General features: G+C 40.2%; 1 protein-coding gene across 1 annotated transcript in view; it reads right to left on the bottom strand.

Annotated features, from left to right (window-relative positions):
• Positions 1-25,180, bottom strand: part of NAMPT (nicotinamide phosphoribosyltransferase) — a 30,604-nt gene extending 5,424 nt beyond the window's left edge. Inside the window, exons 1-8 of the mRNA XM_053978464.1 lie at positions 25,050-25,180; positions 13,572-13,728; positions 12,196-12,299; positions 9,268-9,396; positions 8,651-8,809; positions 8,168-8,304; positions 6,127-6,352; positions 4,840-4,959 (exon numbers count right to left, since the gene is read on the bottom strand). Of these exons, the coding sequence (XP_053834439.1) occupies positions 4,840-4,959; positions 6,127-6,352; positions 8,168-8,304; positions 8,651-8,809; positions 9,268-9,396; positions 12,196-12,299; positions 13,572-13,728; positions 25,050-25,109 (1,092 nt within the window). The 5' untranslated portion in view covers positions 25,110-25,180. The remainder of the gene's footprint in view (positions 1-4,839; positions 4,960-6,126; positions 6,353-8,167; positions 8,305-8,650; positions 8,810-9,267; positions 9,397-12,195; positions 12,300-13,571; positions 13,729-25,049) is intronic.
• Positions 25,181-25,640: the final 460 nt, after the last annotated feature.

Here is a 25,640-nt window from a genome sequence, read left to right as displayed (position 1 = left end):
ACAAATGACTTGAACACAGTGATTCTCTTGAAAATCTCATTGTTTAGAGTAAGATCAACAAGTTCTAAATGAACAAGGAAATGAAAATACATAAAACTGCTCAAAGAGTTTGCTTTGCCACCTTCTCCAGCAGGTACAGATCAATGTGAACTGCTATCAACAGTGGAGGTAAAAGTTACTGTATCATTTCCCTCCACCCTGATTCTACCCTGGCAAATGTAGACATCCTCTAGCCTAGAGTAATGGGTGCTCATTTGGTCATGCTCATAAAGGGCCAAGATTTGTTTCCCTGACCTGTTACTCTTATGACAGCCTGAAATGATGGTTATAGCCCTAGAACAGGAGTTCAAACTCTCTTCTCCTAACATTTTACAATCAAAGGCAGGTGAGAAAACCAGAGTGGGTGAGACAGCAAAGTACCATCCATCCAGAAAAACAGGAAGGCGAGAAGCAGAATGGAAGAACATTCTATGGGGAACAGTGCAGAGTTTCAAAAATCAGCATAGTCAGAAATCTAGTAATATTTTGGGCAATCTTAGTGTCCTGCATGAAAAAGAAATGCCAGCGTAGCACTGAACAGGGCTGTTTCAGGAGCTACTGATGTCAAGCTGCTTTTTTAAGGGACAACTAAGACTCATATGAGGGGGGAAAAATGGAAAACACAATTCCAATTATAGACTGTAACAAACTGGTAGTGTAAAAGTATTTTGTTTATGCACTTAGTCACATACAGACTATCTTCACAGACATGCTCAGTCTGAATGCCTGACAGAGGCCAGTCAACAGGACACGTGGACAGCAGAGTCATCACCTTCTGAGGGCACGCTGGGAACACCTTCCCACTACATTTCTATCAGAGATTTACCCAGGAGAAATCTTATCAGCAAGTTTCCATCATTCCAATGGTACCTACTTACTCAGCCTCACTCATCTCGTCAAGCAAAATTAATCTCAAGCTCTACCACCATGACTTCTACTTAAGAGAACCCTTTGAAAGCTTTGTATCCTGAACAAATGTCCTCTTAAATACCTGGCAGCCCTGTGGATTTTAGCAGTAGACAACATACTCTCTCAGTGACCAAGAGCAAAAGGAATTTTTATTTTCAGGTGATTAGACTCTCCTGGAAGCAGTTAAAAGAGGTACTCAGGGAAGATAAACAATTGAAATTAATTAAATTCTCCTTTAAGTACCTCAAAAGTAACTAAAGCTGACAAAGGGTGGGTAAGAAATGGTATTTTGTATAGCTTCTACTTGAGAAGAATGCCCAGTAGTGCCATAAGAAATGAGATTTAACTGGGCCTGGATATGAACTCTACTTATCTGTGCTGTCTTTAAAGAGTAAATATAGGTAAACTCCACGTGGCCTCTGGTTCTATCCAGACCCTGAGCAAGCCTGAAGCTATGTGAACTGCTGGCCAAGCCTGAGCCAATGTGTTCTGCTCACCTCATGGTGCAGTTGCAAAAGCCATCAATGACACTGAACTCACTTGAACACACCTGCAAGGTAACAACTACCTGATATAAACAACATCCTACACCATGGCACGTGATGCTGAGGCTTCATGTTAATTGATGCCTGCAGGTTAACAGATGTTAGTCCAAGTACAGCATAGCTGGGCCATGGCTGCTTAACCCTCTTGCCTGGGTGAGAAGAAACGTGAACCCCCTTTCAGCTCATGCTCTTGCTCTCATTTACAGATGGTTTGTTCATCTCATGCTACAGCCACAACTCCTCACTTTGGGTGAAGAACTGGCTTCTGGCTTTCCACTGTCTCAAGGGACTTCCTTACTTAGATTGATCTTTGTCTGGTGAGGAGGGGAAGGGAAATCCAGACTAAGCTGAAAGACAGCTCTGACTGTACCAGTGACCCACAGCAAAGGCCCAGATATTACTATTACTTTCTTAGGTGTGGAAAAGAGATGGCAAACAGCAGTGGTAACAGGAAAAAAGAAGAAAAGAGGGAGATCTGAAACAACTGAAGCCTCCCGCAAAGGAAAACAATAAAGAAGATTTTTTTGTTTTTTGCTTCATACTTTCAAACCTATACAGGGAGAACAATTCAGGTGTCAAGATTTTCACCAGCTTCCTCTGACCATTATGAGCATGATTAATACATGAACTGTGACTCCAGATTAGAGGATTTATTTTGTACAAAAATTTAAAGACATCTGGAAATTGAATGTTCAAAGAAAATCCTTTGAAAGTGTAGTATATTGTGGAGTTAGCAGATTGGAATGATTTTTAAAAGTGAAAATGCAAAGAAAGTCAAAAAAGTTCCTTACCTGTTCTACCAGCATCCCCTATTAAAACAAAGAATTTTAAAATCCAGTTTATACTGAGTTGTTTTCTATATTGTTGTTTCAGATACTTTGGATAGTTAAATCAGACTACTGGTCATTACCCATGTTAGATTTTCCTACTGTACCCATTACCTTTCATCTGAACTGTAACAATAAATCATGCCTAGAATTGAAAGCTGATACAGAATACTTGGAATAAAAATCTTGCATAGGCTGCAAGAGGGGGAAAAAAGATGGCCACAGTGATACATTTATATTTGTTCATGTAAACTCCTTTTGGAAAAGAATGAATTATATGCCAGTGTTGGTTTGGTTTTGGTGGGTTGCTTTATTTTGGGTTGTGGTTGTTGTTTAAGGGATTTTTTTAATGTTATGCTATTATCCAATCTTCTAGAAGTCAGCATGGTAAAACCTGGGGTTTGCTGACATAAAAGTATGAAGAGATTCATAATATTTAAATAAAATTAAAATTAGGTTGCAAAATCATGGCCATTTTGCTCCAACATAATTTGCTGCTGTCAAATGAAAAATGTCGCTTTCCTTCCTGCCCATTTCTCGCAGCTCAAAACAACAGTTTGTTTTCTTCTGTACAGTGCTGGTGAGTATTAGCCCCTTTTTGGGGTACAACTTCATTCACTAAACCACAAAAGTGATCCCCTTTTGCCTGAATTAGTTTGCTGCTACATGTGTGGTCTAAAAAGTTTTAATGACTAGTGGTTCAATGACCAAAGCTGACATGAGGCACAGCAAGATTTGAGTCAGGAAGAAATGAGAAGGTGCCACTGGGCAGCAGTGATCTGTCTGCTCTGTATGTCTTGGGGAACTGGATCTTCTGCTCTCTTTTATTACAGGTAGGTATCTCATAATCAATTGCAGCTTCAAAAGGAAAATATATAAACAGGCAGATCACCTGAACAAAGAATTTCTCATTCTGCCTCCCATCCTCTCCCATTATTAGCTGTTGCAATTATTTTACTGCTCTATTTAGAATTTGGAGAGCAGAGCATTTTTCACTGCAGTGAAAAGATTTTTAAATACTTGCTTTAATATTTAATCAGAATCGATGCTATATGACAGCCTTGAATTTTGTCCAGTGTAACTTAGGAAAAGCAACCAGAGTTCCTTGCAAGAAAGAATAGTCCAGTTTCTGTCCTCTCACAACTCATGAAAATCTCAACCATAACATACTTGCCTAACACAGGCATGAGTCCTGTTAGATCATTGTTCAGAACAAGCAGAAATGTTTTTCTTCTGTGTGGGTTTTGTTCTCTTTAACAGAGTGTCTTCCCCTGCTATCTAATGATTACACTCTGTTTCCAGCTATTAACCTCTCATGCTTGTGTTCTGTTAAGCGTATTACCATAGTTGTACATTCTCAAAAAGCCACATGGGACAAAAAAATAAAATAGAATTTACTTTAAAGGCCGTTGGCAGGGGGAAAAAACCTGCAGAGCATGACTGCACTAGAACTGGTCTATCAGATTACAATCTCAGTATTAACTGCTCTCTAGAGATCTGAGTGACAAATTGGAGTTCTCTCATTGAGATTCACATTATGTGCCCACGTCATGCAGATGGCTTCAGACTAACTAAAACCCAAAACTGATACCTCCCTTGCTCATAATTTTGACAAGCAGCAAAAGTCAGCTTTGTTGAGAGGAACCTAAGGATGTGTCAGTCTAGGAAGTGTCAATAAATTCAAGTAAAATTAATCTTAACTTTATTCAACTTATTTCTGGTTTTGAACTCTAATACAGCTGAAGATGAAAGATTCAGGACAAACCAGACCAAGTCAAGTCCTCTTCCTCTCACATGCCCTTTGCCCTCTGTAGTTACTGCAGTCTGTACCTTTATAGCCATATTGCATTACCTAGTATCTACCTCTAGTCAACAGTGGTGCATTTATGACTTATTTCAAGCATGCAGAATTCACTAAATAATTTATGCCTTGGTAAAATTGCAATTTTGACTCAGACTATAGCCTAATCTTTTACACATATTTTCTGGCTTTTCAACTAATCCTTAGTCCACTAGTTACTCAATCAAGGAACTTGCTTTCCTTACCCTAGGTTTTAAAAAGTCTCCTTCAAAGCTACACCTTCAATATGTAAGGACAAGCAGACTTCAGATGGTACATAACTAATGAGCCCAGCCAGTTAATTACTACTACTGCTGCAGCACAGTGATCATGCAGTGTGCCTTAGACATCAATGAAAGGACCAAACACTGCCAGATTTTGATCTCAATGAGACTTGACAAGCATGATGAAAGCAAACAAAAGGGGAGACAGTGGAAAGAGAAAGCTTACAACAGAGGGATTAGAAAATGCCTTTTAAGGTTTTTTATGCATCTTAATAATTTCCTGTGGAGTTTTAATGAATTTGTTTTATGTGTTATGATATCACTGCCAGTGTTTGGAATGAAGGGCAGGGGTGGGGTCAGCTGTCTCTGCTGCAACATCTGACTAGTTGTAACAGAGTCCAGATTAAATATCAACCTTGTCAGTGTCAACCTGACACACGAACAGGATCTCCTACCTCTTGCAACGTGTTGATATCCACACCATCCCCTTGAATAACTCTGAGATACGGTGGCAACAACTTATAGCCTTTAGAATTCTCTGTAATGGGAAACCTCTTCCCCAAGATCTCCAAGACCTATTGAAAAGGGAAAGATAGTTCAAAATGAAAATAAAAGCCTGTCATTCCAATAAAGAAACAATTTCCACACTTGACTCATGTTTTTTCTAAAAAATTAAAATAAATCCATAAATATACCCACATAAGCATGCTCTAAATCTATCCACACGCACAAAAAAAAAGGCCAAGCCACTGTGGTGGAAGCCCTTAAAGCAGTCACAGACAACATGGTCATTAAGAATTTGCACCCAAGAGCTAATCAGAACCATGCTCCCACCCTTTCTCCCTTTGCTTGCTGTGACTTTTTGGTATTAAATATGTCAGCCGAAGATCCTGCTCTTCTTTTGACCTCCCTTAAGATGGTGGATGAGGCTTTCAGTTTTTTACGATTTGTAAGCCACAAATATTTAAATTGAAACATTTCAGCTAGGAGATTTTCTTATCAGCTCTGATAAAGATAATTTAGAGTTACTATTTGTGATATGCCACTTATCCCAAAGGAAAAAAAAAAAGTGTTAAATCTGTATAGATCTAATTTGATAGAGTACCAATGAAACTAACATTACCCTTGTGTTCTTGCTTGGACAGCACTGACAGTTACTCATATTCAGAGGTATCAACAGCTTTTATTATGAAACTGAAACAATCATTATGCTTTCTAAAGAGCAATATGGCAAGAAGTATTTTTCAATGTGGAGTCAGTGCCACTGACTTAAATGCACATCTTATAAAAGAGAGAAGAAGGCTATTTGTAGCATGAAATAGTGAATTACATTAACATGGGATGCCAAGGTACCTAAACTTAGTAGTAAGAATTGTTATTGGCCTGGCATTTACTAGCACTCAAGTGATTTCCCATTGCATTTGTTAAGTGTCAAAAGTGTCTCTTTATAAAAGCATTCCAACATCATTACATCAGCAAAACTGGTAACTTGTAAAAGCTTCAAGAACTATATGCAAGAATGGGATTGATGAAAAATATGGAACTATTTGGAGAGAAAAAGAGTTTCCATATATATACTGAGGGATAGTAAACATTTACATTTTTCATAGGTCCAAATTAGCCAGCATAAAATATATACAATGCATACAAAGTTAGAGCCTTATATGTTTGCTAGCCAGTCATTACAAAATAAACAATTGCCCTCCCAATCTTGTATACAAATGGCTTCAAGAAAAGATTACCTTTAGAACAGTGTCAAGGGGATTCCCAGAATCTGGTCTAATAATAAGTGGTGCCTCTGGACTTCGGGCTTCTATTATATGCCTTAGGTCATCACCCCATATTTTTTCACAAGCATTGTAAATGTCGTAGCTGTCACTAACCACAGATACAGGCACTGAAGAAAACTGTGTTACTATGTGTTCAAAAGCATCTTTTTCATGATCTTTCCCCCAAGCTGTTATGGTACTGCAAAGGCAATTGAAAAATTCATATTAGAATTGCATTTACATGTCATTCTGTATTTCTTACTAGCAACAGTTCAAGACAATAAGCAGTATGATTACATGACAGCAGAAACTATGTGCTTATTAGCTCTGTGTTGCATGGAATATGAATACACTATATATTAAATAAAGAGACTTAATTCAGACAGGGAAGTATAGATGCAAGGATAGAACATCTGCTCTGACAACTTCATGCTACAAAATGGAAAGTCAAGAATGAAGGACCTCACCATGTGTTAGAAAAATCTAAAGAAGAAAACAATTTATTTTTTTTAATAGTGATATAAAATTAATATTCTCACTTATACGAACAGTCCTCTAGAGGAAGCTCAGAACATCTCCCTTGGTTGAAGGCCACAGGCGAGCACATAAACCAGAGCTGCTGAGAGCAGTAGCACGTTACCGAATGCAGTTGATCTGCAGTAGCTGCTCAGACCAGCTGACAATAAGTGACTTTAGTAACTTGTGTGCAAAGACCTAGAAATGTTCTCATGAACATAAGAGTCAGTGGGCATTGAATTTTTACCTTAAAATTCCAGCTTTATCTGCTGTGTGGCCAAGTCCCAGATCATGGTAGCAGGGAGACTAACTAACTTTATTTCACAGAGGTTGGTGCAGTCTCAGAAGAGCCTGCTGGCACGCCAGGAGCAACCACCATGCTCACAACACCAGCTCGTATTGGAGGTTGTGGAACAGTAAAACAATTCTGTAAAAATTGGGGTCTTTTGTACGAGACCCTTTTTGTGTATTAACTTGGGAAGGGTGACTGCAGTCTGCTTTTGGTGGTGCAAACTTTAGGTAGGGCAGTTTAAGCTCTCTTCTCTAATGCCAGCATTTTAATATGTTGTGCAAAAGACACTTGATCTTGACTCCATGTGTTTCCTTTTGCTTTCATTAAAAAAAATTTATAATAGTTTTGGTCATCAGAAGTTTCAGACAAAAACTGTCACATCTATTAGTCAAGCAGGAGTTCTAGAGCGGCACTACAGCAATGGTAGAAAAGTTCTATGAAGCAATGCTCCTTTAAAGATGATCACTACCCTACAAGGGCTATTCATGTAAGCCTTTCTGCAACACCTTTCCATTATTTGTCTTGCAATCCTAAGTGAATAATAACTATTTAAAATCAATAGCAAATATTTAACGGGGTTTTGTGCTCAATATGAAACACACAACCAAGCTTGTTTAATATTCTCATTTCAGCATGTAGACATGCAACTGCAATTCAAGGACTTGCATTCACTCCCAACCTTGTACAGGACATGGATTGAAAAAAAGTAAGAGCTCTCTCTCTCAAATGTTTGACATCAGTTTCCTTACTCTTAAAAACTCATTCACCATTCTTAATGATATAGCAAGAATTTACCATTACTAGTTATACTGATGGGAAGCTTGAGAGCAACTGCCTCTTCTGGAGGGAGAACATAAACTATGAGAGTCCAGAACTGCAACTCAGAGTTTGTCAATTTATGATTTTGTATTTAAAACAAAATTTGAAGTTCATAATGTGAATCCCCAATATCTATAGACTATAAACTTTCAAGTTCATTCTAAAAAGACAGTGATAAGAAGGTTAGAGTTAAAAACATTTAAAATACATTTATAGCTAAGAACAATCATGCTACATATGTGCCCCTAGACCATATAGAGGCATCAGTACAGAATTGCAGGTTCAATAGCTGGATCAGTCATGGCTAATACTGTATGGTATATTTCTGGATACAAAGATGGGTAATTTTTTAAGCTATTCTTAGAAAGGCTTAGACTAGTATCTTACCTGTGTTCAGCAGCTGGAACAGAATATCCTGGAACTGGATCTTTTGTACCATAGTACTTTTTAATTAATGCAATTCCTGCTACAGTGTCTGTTCCTTTGAAGTTCACCAAGTGAGCTGAAGCTCCTATTCCTGCAGTCTGAAGAAGATGCAACTTTCAGTTTCCATGCCAAATACAGAAGCCTCCAGTCACCACCTAACACTAGTTTGTAACAGCAAGAGTCTGACTCAATTCCCACTTCACCAATAATTCATTCACTTACACTGGGAAGACAGAGGAAACTTCTCCCAGTCTAGTGCTCACAGTTCAGACACTGTACCCACCCCCATGCCAGACCTTCCCCTCCACACTTAGTCCAAACACAGTGCTCTGTGCATTCACAATTTCAGAGCTCAGCAGAGCTATAGAGGTTAACAGACACATCTACAGCTCTTCATAATTAGGAACAATCAGACTTTTCAAATTGTTAGACAAACAGTTTTACCTCTTGTGAAGAAACTCCTCTGTAGCCAAAGTCATGCAGTTTATATTCCAGTCCTTCCAAGCTGCCAGAAGTCTCCAGCAAATATTTGGCCAAAATCTTTTTCTGCTCTCTAGAGTTTGTAGCCACTGTGATTGGGTACCATGACTGCACAAGAATAGTCTAAAACAAAATCCATCATAATATTAGGTGCATATTTGTTTAGAGCTTGACAATGCCCGCTTGGCATTTAATCAGGCACAAAAAGGTCTGTTTATTTTCATTCCCCGTTCAGAAAGTACTGATGCCTGCAACAGTTTGCTTTAGGGTTTAAGTAATTATTTTTTATAAGGCAGCCAAGGTATTGACCTTCTCAGGAGTTACCACTAGCAAACTACCGACACACAGTTCCCCCAGCCTCCTTTTTTATGGATAAAAGTACTGCTGTGAATTTCCTGTACAACTATTATGATCCCTTGACAGGTGGGGGAAAAAGGTCTGTGTAGTACAACTACAGAAGAGAATTAAAGCAGAAAATGAACGTTGCCAGAGATTTCCCGTAAAGCAATACAGGATTCAACCTTTAATTTAAGTGCATTAATATTTACTTAGAAAAAACATGTTAAATTTCTAAAACTTACCTCAATCCAGTTTGTGAGCCAGTAGCACTCTGGATCTGTGTTTTCTACTGTGAAGAGAACATTTCCTCTGGGAATTACAGAGCCCTCAGGAACAGCCTTTATTTCTATAGGAAGATGGCCATCGTATTTCTGTGTAAGAAACAGTAATGTTGTTAGACACCAGGAAAGATTAGGACCTATAGCTCTTTTATTTAACTGCAATGGATAAAAGGTTATGAGCAGATAAAAGCCTTCTTTTAAATTTCTTCCAACTCTAAAAATAAACTCACCAATCCAAATAAATGAAAAAAATCCACATTTATCAAAAAAGGACAAAAATTCCGTGACTTATAAACCAGTCTCTTTATCAAAACAAATGATGGTTATTGGTTGTATTCCTTGGGCAAATTGAACTAGGAAAGCTTAATTATCCTATAAAAATACCTAAGTTCTACCCACAGAACAAGTATTTGCTACTCATTTTATTGAATGCTTTCACATGCAGTAAGCTAAAAAAGGTTTAGCTACTATCCAGATTTTTTTAAAAAATCCACTAGTTTTGCTTAGTATGAATATGTGCTTTGTTCATTTATTACAGCAGGATCCATTTAATAACTATTTTAGAGAATATTTTCATCTCAATTACTTAAATTTCTTAAACATGAAGTCTTACATTGGAATGTCACTCTTGTCAGTCTTTTATCCCCAAAGGACTAAACATTGTGTAAAATATGCCTTTTGAAAAAGAGTCACCTGCAAATAGCAACTCTAGGAGACTAATTATAACTTTGTGAAAGAGCTCTGCAAGCTGTACTGGCAATATTGAAATGTTTTGTATGGTAATATATTTTGACAGAAAGCTTCCCATGAGATATCCTATTATAGGCAACAAAAATTGCATCAATTCAGAGAAATTACAGATTCATAAATAGCATCAAAACATATTCTCTGGTACTCAACAGACATAAGAAATCTCTTCTACCTTACAGTTTAAGATTATTCAAAAATGTAATAACCTGAAGCAAACTGTGTTTATATACCACACAGGGTCTAGTTTTCAGATTTGGAGATATACGGATTAACAAAAGACAACAAAGCCTTCAAAAAGGCTCAAAATAATTTATTCATGAGTCAATAAAGGCAAAAGTATAGTTAAGTGAAAAAAAGACAGAACAGATTTCAAAGTTGCTGTAGGTGTTGATTTTGCCCATGGTGAAAAGTGCTATGATCATACCATGGCTCTGTATTATAGCCCTTCGCAAAAATTTTGGATAGACTTGACTTGTACAATTCAGGACTTCCATCTTTATCACTCATCACCGATTCCTGCCAACTTCCAGCCTTTACACCAGCCCACTGTTCTCCAGGAAATCCTTTTCTTTCTTCCAGCCCTTCACACCATCAGTATTTACCCATTCATTTATTCTCATTACAAACTGATATGTGTACATTTCAAATTCATCCTGGCACTTCACTCACACAGCCACTGCACCCACCACTTTACCTACCACACCTGAGGCAACTGAGCTAGGGAGAAACAGTGGCAGGTGTGTGAACAGACACTGGAATTCAGGCAGCAGAAGCAGGGACTGTGCACAAAGGGCACACAAAGACTCAAAGAGTACGTAGACTTCCAGTTTGAGAGCCACCAGCAAATGAGAGCAAGACGTGAAAGTCATGTTTGGGTTTCTTATATACACACATATAAATATACACACACACATATTTTTAATAAGAAAACCTGACAAAGGAATAAACATACACAGAGGGTATGCAGGAATGCTTATTTTGACTAGACCAAAAGTTGAATGGACTTAGTCAAGCCACATTACAACTCAGTAAGGACAGACATGCAACATTAAAAGTGTATTAATTCCGTTTACTCAAAGAGGGATCAAGCTTACTTTAACACAGATAAAAGCAGTTCACAATGTATAATATAGCTTAAACACAAACTTGGATTGAATTCACGTTTGTAGTTATTTGAACTGGATGCAAGTCCTCTAGAAACCTCTCCATAACTCTCTCTTAGAAAACTGTGGGCTTATTTACCTTGCTGCTATTTGCAACATTTACTTGAAAGTCACTCTTCTCTTGCACACCTATGGTCCACCCCAGTAGCAGGATGACATCCAGATACTTTAACAAACAGATGCCACAATAAAAGTACACACAATTAGGGTATCCAGGGATATATAAATGCAAAGGCCTAAAAAAGGGGCTTTCAAATGCCAAAAATATTCACTCACCAAAACCCACAATGAAATGAAGCATTTAATTAATCTGCAGAGATTAGTACAGCTCTGATGAATGCTATTAGTCTGAATCTGCTGCTTTTACAGAGAAGAGATGTTTGTAATTACTTGAAGTCTAACACTTTTTTTAAACAAAAGGGGAAAGGGATAATTGCAAAAAGACTAAACTTGAAAGGTTTTGTGTGACAGGAGTGCTCAAGCCTTGTATTTTATAATAAAATTCAACATTCATATCTCTGAAAAATTTACAAAACAACTGAACAAAACATGTATTTTCTGGAACTATTATACACCCAAGAAGTTGCAATGCTTTCTGCATTAGAGTAAACACTGCAATGATTAGTTAGAGAAAGAAATGTAAATGATGCAGGCAATCACTGAGTGCTGTATCACACATGGAGACCTGCCAACAAGCCCCCACTCACTCACAGGAGCTGGCTGACGGCAGCCATAAATCCTTATTACCTGCAAAGCCGCATTTGGCATCTGAAAGCATGAAAATTACTTTTCTCTAAGGAATTACAATTATATGATTATTCTTTGACAGCTGCTACTCCCTGTACACTAAACATGAAAAGCTAAATTTACCCAGTCTTTATTATCAAGATTAAAAGGAGATACTGTCATATTTATTCTACAGTTGATTCAGAAATCCTTCACAATGATCTCCAACTATTTTCACAGTTTTTTTTACCTCTAGAATATAGTTCCATCCCTTTTCATTGAAGACATCATCTTGAAAATGCTCCCTATATACTTCTTTGGCTTCCTTGATTTTCTCTTTGGTCACCACTTTACCTGGAGTTTCAGAAACAGATTAAAGCTTAGAAACTTGCAATATTCATCAACTGATAAAATAAATAACAAAAAGGTTCAGGCACAGCAAAGTTACTTTGCCTTCAACAAAGATAACGAAGAAAATGTCAAATGCAGAACGTTTAAACCTAACTTTATTTTATTATACAGATTAGGAATGCTCAAGAAACCATGAGGGTAAAATAGACCTGTGGATTGCAGATGACTCAGGAAAATTCCGAGATTATTACTCTTTTATGACAGTCAAAAACCAGTCAAGAGGTTTAACAGTAGTGTTTTTCACAGAGGAATGTGTTGATTGTGCAAGTTGGTACATGCAGCAATGGCATAACTAGCACAAGGGTTAAGCTATGCCATACTAGGGAGAATCCTCATGGAGAGACTTTGCAACCAACCTTTGACTGACCATTTGTGATAGGAACCAGCAGACTAACCACATTATTTGAATAAGCATGCTACTGCTGTAGGGCCAGTCATCTACCTTAGAGAACCCCCCGCAGATTGCTAAAATTATCATGTGTTTTGATTATAATGGAATTTGAATTTTTGGTGGAATTGGCAGAGATGTTTATTGGATCAAGACAAAAACATGTAAGACATATGAATAAAGTTTTCCTTTAAAACTTGGCAGAAGGCAACATGCTCTCAGGTCAGAACACATGTATTCGTACACACAAGGCAAGAAAGCCAAAAAGTTCTTAAACACAACAAGGAATTTTCAGACGTTACTCTTAAAATTATCAGTATAAAAACCACTTTCACGTGTAGCTGCCATACTCAATGATCTAAGCTGAGGACCATCCAAAATTTAAGGAAAATTAAAATTTAATTTAAGGAAATTTAAAACCATTATTGGTTTACACAGTAAACAAACACAGAACTGAAGTTAATGCTCAAAATGCAAAATGTATTTTCCATCAAATCTTCTATCAGCTTGTGACTCTGTGCACAGCTTTGGTCTCTTTCCATTCGTTTCAATTTTGCCCACTGAAGTTGTGACATGAACACCTTTTCATTTTTAATACACCATCGGCATAAAGATAGTAGAGAGGTGTCTGGATTAAGGAGTTAATACCAATTTATGAGGGTGGACAACTTTTTTCACAATCACAGAAATAAGATTATGCATGTCACTACTTGCGGTGGTGTATCAGGATAACCTGCCATTATTTCAACTAGAAGACTACAAGCTTGAGAAAAAGTTAGATATTTAATTAGAGAAAAAGTTTTAGAGACAGAATTTGAGACAGTTACCTTTTAAATATTTATTCAGAATGTACTGCAAGCCATAAAATACTGTTTCTTCATATTTCACTTTCTTTAATTTGGAATTTTCAGTCTTCTTTTCACGACATTCAAAGTAGGAATATACTTTGCTTGTGTTAGGTGGATATTGCTTGTAGTGTGTAACCTACATCAAGAAAAGCTTCGGTAAGAACTCAAAACATCACTACAAAGCACAAGAGAAATCGTATTTGTACATTAAAGCTTAAAAGTAACTCTCAGCTCTTCTGGACTGTGATTATTTATCCATTCACATTCTACACAATTATTTACATAATTTCCAGGTTTTTTACCTCCTTCCATTTTCAGTTTAAAAGACTTTCTTCCCTTTGTTATTCCTTGCTTCTTTGTCAAGTCTTCTTTCCCAAGTTTAACCTCCCCCTCCCCCGATGACTTGGCTTTGATGAACTGGGAAAGACACTGGCTACGATTTTAAGAGCAGCACTGAACACCAATGTGCTAGGTCAGTTTTTTCAGAAATTCACTTTGAGTCATAACAGCATTTGAAACAAGTACACTCTAAACACTTAAAACTGCAAAATTCCATCTCCTAATGTGTAAAAAGCAAACTCCATGCAAAATCCTTAATTCCATATTGAACAAAAAGAAAGCATAATGACAGAAACTTCACACTATCAATGTTTAAATTACAGAATACACAAAACAAGGTAAAGTATCCCTGAAGTTGAAGGTATCAAGAGTTTTCTTAAATTATGAGAAGTCTGAATAAGTCTATACAATCCATAAGGAAAAACTGTTCCTACAGCTGAGAAAACAACACTGTACATCAGAACAAAATTCAAATAGTTGGGAACTCATGTCTAAATTTTTTTCAAACTCCCATATTTACAGGTTAGAGTATGAATTCATTATACGTTTCTTGCTGTTACTTACTCCAAATAATCTTAAAATTTTGTTTCTAATACCACAAGGAATTGGAAAGAGATAGTTTTACCACTTCTCCCTTCTTCTCCTGATTTTTAAAACCTGTCTCCAACATTCTCAAAGACAAATATTTGAAGGTTGCCCTACCTGTAGTCCTAAAATTGTGCTTTAAAGGATTTTAAAATGACAGTTTTCCTTTTCCTCTCAAATGTCATTTAAATTTAGTATCTCACTCAGTTTGGACAACGAACTACTCAACTGAATTTTTTTTGTTCTCCTATACCAGCACAAGGCTGTTATGGTTGTGTTTCCAATGCCACAAGGAAACATTCAGGAAAGGTCAATTTAAAGATCATTCTATTGTCTTTGCTTGTATGAGGTTTACAGGGCCAATCAAATAAAACCCAAGCTTGTCATTGCATGTTTTCTGCCCTGACTTCAAAGAAAGCATGGCACCACGAGCATTTAATGGAGCACAAACCTATTCTGTTACAATTCCACAGCCACTCAAAAGCAGAATGCCTAAGAGTAGCAATGTTAGACCCAAAGACAAAACCTGGCTTTTAGAGTTAGTTCTAGCTATTAATAAATGCCTCGCTTCACAAATTATAACATGCCCTTTTCTAGTTCTATGCATAACTTCCAAGAAGTACATCACACTGCCAGCTCAAAGAAAACTCTCTGCATGATATCATCACATTTAAAGGAAAACAAAATCCCTACACAAAAGAAAACACACACACCATCCTCTCTTCTTTACTACAGAGCAGACAAAAATAGGCTCCATTTGACATGTCCTTCTAACCAGTGGGTATATGAACATACACACACATAGATATGTATACAAACCCTTTACAAGAAATTGTACTAAATGCACTCTAAGAAGAAGATCCTGTAACAAATCCTTAGAATGCTCATGCACTGTAAAGACACAGAGAGTGGGAACTCCTCCCTTCCCACTGGTGTCACCAAGGTAAATTACAGCAACGTCATGAAAAATTTTGCCCTGTTTTACAACTGGTACTGGACTTTCAAGTTTGTGATTTCAGAGTAAAGGCTCAACACAGAGCTCAGCAGCTGCAAGTGTACACAGCAGATGTCCCAGGACCAATTGTCCAAATGAGTATCTCAATTCCTTACAGCAAGCTCAAGAGCAAACCAAAGCAATGCTGCTGTTCTCATCACAACAGTTCAAACAAAACAATGAAAACTGTATCTGCTCAAGATAGGATACTCAGGTTTCTTTTAAAAAGTTTATACAACTTACCAACTATGAGCAAGTTACTGAAGCCAACACCTATATTGTAATGAAAATTTGTGTGATCTTCCGCTCACATCTTCAAAATATATTTGTCTTTGGCAGTTCAAAGGCATCTCCTCCAGCTATGTGTTTCTCTCTGTCAAAATGGTTACAAGCTCAAATTAACTTAGGGCGCACAGTGCACCCACTGAGTTGGTGTCACCTTTCTTATTGCATTTAAGTACATTCTTTTAGGGACTTATTCTAGCTCTGCTTTGAAGTATGATCACAAAACACAGTGCTCTGGCTGCAAAACAGATCTTGAGAGCTGCAATCAGGCTGAAATGCTAACAGATTTGTCCTTTATATAGCATACCTGGGGACACAGCTCCTCCTGACCACCTTGCTGACAGTTCCAACCTAAAAAAAACCCACTCAAGTTTCTCAAACATTGCATCCCAGGTGTAGCTAGCTTTTCTGACATAAGATTAAATCTTAACCTGAAAATACATGCTAGCTAGTGTCCAGAAGATAGTTACTTCTTGGGATTAAAACATATACGAAAGTTTTGTGTTTGACAGAAATATAATTTTATTGATTAAGCTGCTGTAAGTACTTGAAGGAGATAATGAACTATCTCTGCAAGTCACATGTGTAGCATTCAATTATATTCTTTGCACATTAAAATCTATTTAAACAGTGAAAAATACACATCCCTGGCAATTAAAATATTTACATCTGAGCAAACCTTACAGCCATAATTTTAAAGACACTTCTTTGACATTCCACAAAGCTGTTAAGTTTTACCTACAAAGCTGAGACACCCTTTTAAATATTACTCAATAATAAAAGTACCATACTTGCTAACCACTGGTTACTTGAAGGGGACTTATAAAAAAGATGTGGACACACTTTTTAGCAGGGCCTGTAGCAACAGGACAAGGAGTGATGGTTTTAAACTAAAGGAAGGTAGATTCAGACTAGATATAATATTTTTTTTGTGATGAAGGTAGTGAAACACTGGAGCAGGTTGCCCAGAGAGGTGATAGATGACCCATCCCTAGAAACTCTCAAGGTCAAGTTGGATGGGGCTTCAAGCAAACTGGTCTAGTTGAAGATGTCCCTGCTCATTGCAAAGGGGCTGGACTAGATGGCCTTTGAAGGTCCCTTTCAACACAAACTATTCTTTGATTCTATGTTGTATAGGTGTGTAAGAAGTTAAGCACAAGACCTACAACCCTTGCTGAGTTATCTGGCCATCTGTTTTGCTCCCAAGCCCTCAGACAGGGCACCATACATATCAGAAATATCTGCCCACAAAATGTCACAGCAGCTGATTGTATTAGCTGTAATTTCTGGGCTTCTACAACATGGGGAAATAATACTCATCTGCCATAGTGGTGGTCAGGAGGTTTGGCATGTAGTGAAATGCCTGGTGGTAAAAAATGGTGCAGAAAAAAAAAAAAAAAAAAAAAAAAATCAAGGTCCAGGAGTGGGAACAGTTCACAAAAGACACAGAGAATGCAACTGAAAACAAAACAAACCAACGAACAAGAAAAAACCTGACACAACGCTATAAGGCACTTGGACAATGAAAACTATGCTTCAAAAAAAGCCTGATCTTTCCTTTTTGTCTGATGAAGACTTGCATCTTTCTGTATCCTAAAGGAGAGTAAAAAGGACAACCAGAGGCAATGTGCAATATTTGATATTAAATTTTATGTGACTTAAGAGATTAAGGCAGTATTGATAACTATGCTTTCAGTTAGGGGATGACAGAAGCAGGACTTGTACAGATGAGCTCTTGATAAGTAGGAGTGACTATAAATTCAGTAGGAAAGCCCTTCTCTTCAGGAAGAAAAAAAACCCCTAACCAACAAACAGAAAAGCAAACAAAAGCCTCTACTGGGATTAAGAGACCCTTACAAGAAAACAACTCTCCCAAGTATCTTCAAAGGCCTTTTGATGTTTAGTTCAAAGGCTGTGGTTTAGGTTTTGTCTATAAAACATATGACAAACAGCCTTGGCACTACTACCTACAAGATTATGTACTATGACTGAAATAGAGCACTTTTATTCCAGTTGTGATAGCTCCTTATTTAATGTAATGCAAATAAAGGTATATTCCGAACAAAGAATACTTCCAACAAGTACTACGTTTATTTAAGTAAATCAAGTTTTTTGAGGAAAAAAACGTGAAGCACGAATTGCATTTAGATCATTATCAAAAAAAAATCCACCCCAAACATTAAGAGTTAAATTTTAATAAAAAGGAATTAACAGGTATTCATCATAAAACAGGGATGACTGAGGTAAACACTGCATTTTTCTAAGCTAGGTAAGATTTTTGACATAAAAATACAAATATTCTTATAATCTACAAGCTTGTTGTACAAGATACTGCAACAAACTTACTTTAAAAGGTTATCTAAGCCTATGTAATTCAACCATTTGAAAACATGGGAAAAACAGATGGGATGTGAGAAGTCAGGTGTGGCCAAAATCTCCATTGGTGGTAATTCCTGATGCTCCCCTAGGTCAGATGCCAACATGAACCATCAGACAGATGCTTCCAAGCCCTGTCTACAGTGAAGAAAACAAACCCCCAAACATTTACCCAGTAGGATCTTGCCTGAACTGTAACTCCCATGTGATAAGATGATACCAGTTCAAGTAAGACAGTATTTGAACTTTCTTGAGCTGTTTTGAAAAATCCTTAGTGCTAAATGGGTACAGAACAACCTGGCCACCAAACCCATGGTGACACACAGCCACAACCATGAAGAATCAGAGGGACAGGTGGCAGGTAAACCAGAAGCAGCATGGCCTGGACTCTGGGCCACCTGGCCAGGACACTGCAGGTCTGCAGCACAGGCGCCAAAGCCCAGGCTTGGTCACTGTACTGCCAGCCTTGATCTGCAAGAGATATTTGGGGGATCCTCACCACCAGTATGTCTTACTGAGTTAGATAATTTTAGTTCAGTGGTACTGCTGGTATTTACACCAGGGAGACTTCTGCAAAGCACCCCAAGACCTCCACAAATTGTGGTATTACATATTATTTACAAATATTATGGAAAGAGGCCATGGGATTAAACACTGCTTTACCTAAACCTTTAGGAGATTTAGCCAACAGAGCAGCTAAAAGCAAAGTCTTCCAACAACCTGCATGGAAAACAACATTATTAGCAACAATAAGGAGATGAACCAGGACTCAGGAGCAAAGGGACTGCTCTATCAGATATACCTTACTGAGATGAGATAATTAACAGCAACGATAAGGCATTGTGACCCTCTTCAGGAAAAAAAACCAACAGAACAGTTATAGTCAACGGGGATGCTTTGGTAGCATTCAAACAATTACAGAAGAAATGCACAACCGTGACAGTGGAAATGAAAATCAAACCAAAAGCCAGTACGGTTAAATGATAAATTTATTTGAGCAAGAGAGGAAATGCCAGAAGAATCAATCTTTAAAAACTCAAGAGAGAGGACATCCAACAACAGAAGGTAAAGTGCAAGACATTTTTAAGTGAGTTAAAAAAAAAAAATCTGAGTCAAGTAGAATCTTACTATTTTGATTATATGCGCTTCAGATTGCCATAGGGGGGAAAAAAAAAAGCCTTCGAGAGACTCCAAGCCCTTAATTAGAATGCATAAGATTGAGACAATGTTCAAGAACCAAAGTGAGAATATTGGGAAATATCTGCTCTTATGATATGAGAGAGGTAAGCTAATGGAGGTTATGACTGAATGCTGACTTTGTACCACTTCTAATGTCTCCATTTTTTTGTTCATCCATCATTTCTTATATGTGCATTGAAAAATAAGAGGACCAGAGGTGAGAAAAAAGAAGTTGAGAGACCAGTCAGTACTATGAAAAATAAGGAAAGCACATGCAAGCAACTGAATTCCTATGGAAGCTGCACATTATCAGCAGAGATGCTGTACATGACCAGGTCCACATTCATTTAAAACACAAGCTCAAGTGTAAGCACTAGAACTGAATGTGTTCTAAATTTCTCAATGCTTAAAATACAATGCTTAAAAACAGCAACATTTTGCAGTAGATTACTTTACTACTAAAGATTTTCATGTTTTTTTTGTGGTTTAACCCCAACTGGCAACCAAGCCCTGACTGCCACTCACTCCTCCCAGTGCGACAGGGGAGAGAATCTGAAGGGTAAAAGTTGAAAACTCATGGGCTGGTATAAAGACAGGGAAAGCAAAACTTCTCAGCATGTAAGCAAAGCAGAACAGGAAATTCATTCATTACTTCCCAGTGGCAGGCAGGTGTTCAGGCATTCCCAGAAAAGCAGGGCTGCAGCCCTGTAGCAGTTAATGGGGAAGACAAATGCCACTACTCCAAATGTTCCCCCCTTTCCTCCTTCTTCCCCCAGCTTTACACACTAAGCATGATGTCATGCAGTATGGAATATCCCTTGGGCCAGCTGGAGTCAGCTGTTGGTGTCCCCTCCCAGCTTCTTGTGCACCCCCAGCCTCCTTGCTGGTGGGATGGTGTATGGGGCAGAAAAGGCCTTGACTGTGTGCAGGCACTACTCAGCAAAATCAAAAATATCCCTGAATTATCAGCATTGTTTTCAGCACAAATCTAAAACATAGACTCATACCAGATACTAGGAAGAAAATTAACTCTACCTCAGTCATGCCAGCAGTTTTACATCCAAGATTATCACAAAAGAGATGACAAAATGCCTTATGTTTACACATTTGTGACTAGTCCGCTGTACTACAGCACATGCTGCAGTAAGTTTCCTGTTCCTTAATGAAAAAGGAAAAACATTTACCTTTTCAACAATGAAAGCTACAGTGGTTCTAGAAGGGTTGCTTCCCATTAATTAAAAAATTGTCTGAATATTGTACAGTTGCAGTGCTCCTTTCGAGCAATGGCATCTTGGGGTTTGTAACAGGACCATGTAACTGCAAATCAAAACTTGGAAGATAATGAACCTAGAGAGCGTGAAGATTGTGTCTTACAAGGAGTGGCAAGCCAGACGTTTCCGATGCTTTCCACTGGCAGAATTACAGGAGATAACACACTCACACTCCCACCACAAGATTTTAATTAAGAAAAAAATCTATATATGGGCTGCTATAAAGAATATTTTGCAGTCATTAAGTACTAGTCACATCCAGTAGGCTAAAGAGTACTCATGTTTCTTCCTCACATACCTCTAGTCTTCTAAATAAAGAATATACAGGCTGTCAGAGCCTAGAATAAACACACTCACGTGAAGTGCTTCAGAACTCGGTGCTCTCCTACATCCACACAGAGTAAAAGAAGTCATCTGAAGTAACAAATACTTAAAGTTCAACATGTAAGGCATACAGAATTAAAACATACATTTTGGGTTTCCTTGAAGCATCCAGAAAGAAATTAATTCTGAAGCAGAACTCATTTACAGTCTACATAGCAAGTCACCTCCTCCTAAGAGGTAATTGCATGGCAACTTATTATAACTATCAGCTTAATTACGAAACATGCCAAGCAACAGTAATAGATCTCATTGGCAAAAGCAAAATAAGCTATTATTACCCCAGCAAACAAGGTTTAGTCAATAGCCTTTCCCCACTTGCAGCTCATGATCCAACCCAGGCCTGGTCTGTGCCAGTCACGGCTGTCTTCCCACTGAACAACACAGCTCTGCCAAGCTGATCCTCTCAATACAGTTTCAGACTACCTATACTCTGGAATATTTCTTGCCTGTGCAGAAATAAACAAATATAGGCTAAACAGAGCACTGAGAATCAGAGCGAAAGAAAATGCAGAGGAAGTATGTCAACGATGTCAGACAAATGAGGCACTGAGGGCCATGGACCCTTTCACTGGGGAAGGGCAGAGAGTGAACAGAACCCCACTGTCACAGAGGGGCAAGACTGCTATAGAGTATTGTATAATGTATAGCTGTATAGATGGAGCTATATAAATTGTGTCTTGCTATAGACACGAGACTAAGACATGACGTAACATGAACAGTGATTTTCAAGGAGCCAGCTGATACCCCCTCACTTGCAGCTTTCTATCAACAAAGACTCTGACTTCAAATACTTCTCCTTTTCAGTAATACCAAGTCACCAGCAGAAAACTTCACTAATAGAAATGTCATTGCTATAGTGCACATAAAGACATTGAGGTTCCCCAGATAACACTGCATTGATGAATCTCTTGGGAGTCTCACGATCAGAAGAATTAAAAAGACTGCTGTTACTTATCAGCATGTTGCACACACACCATACCATATGCCCATGCCCAGACTCTGAGGGGATGGCATATAATTCCCAGCATACAGGAGGAATTATACTTCTGGGGGATTTGTAAAAGCTTAAGAATATGGAACAAAGTACACAGGAAGAAGAATCTCAGTGATGTAAAATCATTTATCTTGTTATTTGGTTTAGAGATAAACTGTATAATTTGAAGCCCAGCCTCAAAATCCTGGAGCACTTGTACAATTGAGTAAGCTCCAGTCTATAACAGAAGCTCGGTACTGGAACCAGTGCATATTCACCTACTGGGAACTACTCCTATCTATAAATATTCACTTTACTAGCAATCAGCATGACACTCAGAAGTTTTTCAAAAGCACTTTAAAGATTTTGAAACTGAATATTTAGCAATCTCTATTATTTAAGGGGAAATGTCCTATGATGCACATGCAGACAGGAAAATAGTGTAGAAGGAAGGGAGGCTGGATTGGCTTTCAACAGACAAATCTCTGCCTACTTGATTACTTTGTTTCTGAAATTGTATAGGCACTAAACCAGTAATGAGTTCTTTTTTCACCCCAAATTTCCAACTGCACCAACAGAGAACTGGGACGCTGGAGCTAGTACTCAAACTAACAAGTTGTGACAGCTATGACCCTGAGATGCCACAACTTTTTTCTGATGGACAACTCCCTAAGCTAGGGTTGTACTGCTCACTATGGTCTACATGTATTTTTTCCTTTATAGGTGTTTATTCCTATGTGATTTTTGTCACCAACATCAGCTTGTATGGACTGGCATCTACTGCAATTGGATCACTATGTAAACTTCTGAGCTGATCTATGTTTTTTCTCAGTCTAAATGTTATGGACAGACAGTTCTGCATACACAAACAGATGCTACAGTTGTGGATACAGCAGAACTAAGCAAAAAAAAATTCTCCAATCAACTCTCACTATTATTTTAATTGCTAATAAGAGTGTTTGGTAACTCCTGGAAAAAGCTTGACATTGCAAACTACCAGATATTTTAGTGCAATTTTACTGAAAGTGCTCTCGCTAAGTGTGTTTCATTGATTAGGAAACAACAGTATCATCCAGGGAGAAGATAAGTGATGTTTGCTCATGTTACCTAACAAGATAAAAGCAGCTACTTGTTTAAGCATTGTTCAGAGACACTGGAATTCCTAAGATTTGGAAAAAAGCATATGGAAAGACGGACAATTTGAATAGCCCTAACAAAGCAACTGAGGGGGGCAACTGCTCTAAATATAATACAAAATGCTCCTAAGCTGCCACAGAAAACCTCATCCAAATTTGGTTTTAAACTGGGAAAAAAAAAAAAAAAAAACACCTCAGGCCTTTATTTGACCTCTTTAAGATTTCTACCACTCCTGGAATGTTACCAAGTCATCTATACTATGAAACAGCAAACAAAACAGAAGCAAACTGGTTTTATGTCATGCCAGTGTGCTGCACCACTACCAATCCTTGAGCACACCAGAGAATTTAGAAAAAGTAGTGTGCAAATTAGATTTGAAGTAGATATTGTTTTAAACCAGCCCTGCAGTATTTAATGTGATTAGTCTCAGACAAGGAAAAAAGTGCAGCTTCCATATCTCAATAAGTTAAATAACAAACACTTAAACCTAGCTCATAAAGAGCACTGTAGCCAGATTACACCTGGAATGGAAGCAGCTTTGCAAGCCCTCAGTCGCAGAGTCAGGATGCCCTGATTGAGCTGCTCCAAGATTTATCAGCATCTCCCCACCTTCCAAAACTCCTTCCCACAAACAGCAACAATAGCTGTTAACTTTCTTTATGTCTCGGTGTAATGTATAGTAATAATAACAATAATGAAAATAATTGTGATAGCAACAATAATATTACCACAAGTAAGAAACTACTGTAGTTTGTACTTTGGTAGTTACTCAGTAACAAGATCTGGTCACAACATAGCTTTTGCTTTTTCAATTCCTCTGCCCAGAAGTACCCTCATCCCTGAAATCATCCCAGCATCCCAACGTTCAAAGTGCTAAAACACAATAAATGCTTTACAACGATAACCAGGACTGTGATTCTAGTTTTGTTTAGGCCACCAACACCCTCGTCGATATTGCAATGTAATTTCTGAAGGAAATAAGTGAGCCTTCCAGCCTAGGAGAGGCGGGGCACACGTGTCCAGCCAGGCGGGGGGAGTCACACGCCAGCTCTGTCCAGGATCTGGAGGCTGAACGCTTCCATGAGCGCGACACCGCGCAGGGGCAGGTCTGCGGCCCGGGCACACTCGCTGCGAGGCACGTCAGGAGCTGCCGGGTCAGAAAGCACCGGGTCGGAGCGCGGACAGGGCGCCTGCACTTTGTCACTGCTGTCAGCCCCGCTGTTTCCAAGAAGCGAAGGGAGGGCCGGGCAGTGCGACTCTCCCTCTGAACTTATACCTTGCCTAGCGAATGTGACACCGCAGTGGCCGAGAGCTAAGCACAGGGCTAGAAAACACGTATTTTGCGCCAGCCGCTTCCCGGAGCGCGCTGCATCACCGCCAGGCGCACGACCGCAGGCAGCGAGCGGCGCAAAGCGGGAGGGACGCGACGCGGGAGAGGGAAGGAGCGACTGCCCCGCGGCAGCGACATGCGCGCCCTCTCCGACCCCGGCCGGGGCGGGGGGCGGGCAGCCCGGCGGGGCCGGACGATGCTCGGGGCCGGGCGGCCCCCGCCTCCCGCGTGCCCGCCATGGCCGCCCCCCACGCCCAGAGGCGGCGGGATGGCGGCGCCCACCCCGCCCGCTTTCACTTTCTTTTCTGGCCCCGCCGCTGCCCCCCGGCTGCGCGGCCCCCGGCACCCCGCGAGGAGCGGCTCGGGGCTGCCGGGGGCGAAAGGGGCAGCCCCGGCCAGGCCTGCAGCGTCCCCCCCCGCATCGCCGGGGTGAGGCCGGGCACCCTCACTGGCGCCCCGGGGGATCTCCCAGCCCCGGCCAGGCGGGCAGGGGGCCGGTGGCGGCGGGGCCGGCCTGGCTCGGCGTCCCGCGGATGGCGCGCACCGGCGGGTCCGGTGTCCGCAGAGGTGACCCCCTCTCTCCCGCCCGACTGTGCGTGCCCACCTTGTAGGAGTCGGTGGCGAGGAGGATGTTGAACTCGGCTCCCGCCGCAGCGCACTCCATATCGCCGAGCCCCGGGAGGCGCCGCCGCCCGCACGGACAGGACCGGGCTCCGCCGCCACCGCCGGCGCTTTGAGAGGGGGGAGCACGGAGAGAGGGGGCGGGGCGGAAACACGGGATCGCGGCCTGGGCGGGCGCGCGCGGGGGCGCTGATTGGTTGGACCGCTCTGCCACCGAGGGCGGTGCCGTGGCGTCACCGACATGGGGGCGGGGCCGGGGCGCCGCGGGGGCTCTGATTGGTCCCGCCGCCGGCCGGTGCAGGGGGAGGGGCGGGCTGGGAGCGTCCCGCGCCGCACGTTCTCTTTCATTGGGGTCTGGGCGGGGCCGGCTCGGTGACGTCACCGCGCGACCGGCGGGCGCCCTCTGGCTGTGGCCGGCGGCGCGCGCTCGGCTGAACGGGCGGCGGGGCCGAGGCGGGCGGGGGCGGCGCGCGCGTGCGCGGAGGGGCCCCGGTTTCGGTTCTCGGCAGCCGCGGCTCCGGGAAAGGGGCGGCGCCGGCGCCGACCCGGCCGCGCGGGGGGACCCCGCCCGCTC

This window comes from Vidua macroura, chromosome 5 (assembly GCF_024509145.1).
Source record: "Vidua macroura isolate BioBank_ID:100142 chromosome 5, ASM2450914v1, whole genome shotgun sequence".
In the NCBI taxonomy this organism is placed as follows: Eukaryota; Metazoa; Chordata; class Aves; order Passeriformes; family Viduidae; genus Vidua; species Vidua macroura.
Note: the sequence above shows the minus strand (reverse complement) of the source record. Positions and strands in the feature narration are given on the sequence as shown.